This window comes from Triticum urartu, unplaced genomic scaffold (genome assembly GCF_003073215.2).
Source record: "Triticum urartu cultivar G1812 unplaced genomic scaffold, Tu2.1 TuUngrouped_contig_4263, whole genome shotgun sequence".
Lineage (NCBI taxonomy): Eukaryota > Viridiplantae > Streptophyta > Magnoliopsida > Poales > Poaceae > Triticum > Triticum urartu.
The window spans coordinates 4084-5824 of NW_024114837.1; the positions used below are offsets into that span (position 1 = coordinate 4084).

The 1741-nt window shown below is 45.1% G+C and overlaps 1 protein-coding gene across 1 annotated transcript; it reads right to left on the reverse strand.

Annotated features, from left to right (window-relative positions):
• Positions 1-366: 366 nt before the first annotated feature.
• LOC125527578 (BTB/POZ and MATH domain-containing protein 1-like) lies at positions 367-1512 on the reverse strand. Its single transcript, XM_048692096.1, has one exon. The coding sequence runs from the start codon at positions 1483-1485 to the stop codon at positions 430-432; it is 1056 nt and encodes a 351-aa protein (XP_048548053.1). The 5' UTR covers positions 1486-1512; the 3' UTR covers positions 367-429.
• Between the last annotated feature and the right edge of the window lie 229 nt (positions 1513-1741).

The window sequence follows — 1741 nt, forward strand, 5'->3', positions numbered from 1 at the left end:
CTGTCTCTAATGAAATATAAAAGTTAGCATTCAAATATAAGTTTTTCATACAGGTAAAATGAATTATCTCAAATGTGATCGCCAAGAACTCAAAGTTTTGTCATTCTTCACATAAAGCCAGCAATTAAGGTAAGCAGATAAAATAGTAACTAGTGAGCTACCATAGAATCATATATATTTATATCAGATGGACCAACCATACATTGGAGACATACATTTATAGAACTAACCACTTTGTCCAAAAGATCTCCGAAAACTAAAAGACTTGGCAGCCTCATCTCAGGTCGCTATGTATCAAAAGTAACTATGTAGAAGCCAACCCATGATGGGATGCTAGATCTAGCACGACTTCATTTTCTTCTCCAAACCAACATGATAATAATCTTCTAGAACTGAAGGACAAGCAGTAGCTCATACCAGGTTGACATACTAAATTTTGCGGGACTTAACTGTCCTCTCAAACAAATCAACAATGATGTCAGGAAACGATCTTTTGAGATGTAGATACCCTTGGCTTGCGAGCACATCATTCATTCTATTCGAAGAGAGCATAAATTCAATGCAAGCATCTTTGAGATTGCTGCAATGATACTGCTCAGCTAGAGCTAATATTGTCGCCACAGTCTCGACATCAAGACTCTTGCATAGCAGGCCTTCACATATCACCTTCATCCTTTCCATTGCATACTTATCTGCAGCCACAAGTAAGTGCTTAACCATTTCTATTTTGTCATTATCATCTAGATCAAACATGGAAGGCAATGAATCCGTGTAGATGAAGTGAAGAAATGCCTTGAAAACAGAAGGCTGCATGTCATCGATAGTTATGTCATGTGACTCTTTCTCCCCCATAGCCATTGGCCCATAGAACTTGGCGTCAAAGACTGCTGACCGCATCGCAAGCAAAATCTTATGAGCAAAAAAAATCTCCCCTTGAACCTTGAAAGTCACATCTGCTCCTTTCTTCCCCTCTAGCAATGTTGCAAGATTATCCGAAAGCTCAGAGGATGGCACTTGGATCTCTAGTGTTTCCTTGATAATTCGGACCTCCCACTCCATCACGAGACAATCATTCCGCACATACGTCATCTCGGTGGTCTTCATGAACTTCTCAAAGCCCCAAGATGGGCTTTTAGGGCCAAACACATTTGTCACTTGGCTGCTGAACACCGGCTTAATCATATGCCCCCTAACCGCATCTAGATGCCACAACCTGTAGAAAGCCCTCACCAAGGCGTTCTTGGTCAGGAGCTTGAGGAAGACAGAGGCATAACCTTGGCTCCTCTCGTCCCCGGAACCATTGGGGTAGTAGAGGATGCACCATTCATAACCGCTGATGGAGAAGGGCGGAGAAGAGAGGAATTCACCTCTATCGAGGCCCTTGAGCAGGCTATAGCCGGCAATCTCGAACGCGACCGTGGCCTCCGTCGTCTCTTGTGTGCGCCTCGACGGCACCCTCACTATTGAACCCTGCGATGCTGCCATTGAGGGAGTCGGGAGCAGGAGGGGGGTCGGGGCGGCGGCGGCGCGACCTCAGAAAGTGACCGGGCGGATTGGGGAAGGTTAGGGTTTCGATTTGGAAGGGGGAAGTTTTGTGTTTTATATAGAGACATTATAACTTAGCACTTTTCCAGCCATCTTAGACCATTAGCAATATTAACCGTCGGATGCGCTGTTGTTGGCGTTCCTGTCCGTAGGATGCCCCTCGTGCTCTCGCTTGGGCTTTGTTGCGGATACCACA

Bases quoted from the DNA above. Each gene is read 5' to 3' on its own strand.
- LOC125527578 (XM_048692096.1), bottom strand. From the start codon at position 1,485: ATGGCAGCATCGCAGGGTTCAATAGTGAGGGTGCCGTCGAGGCGCACA.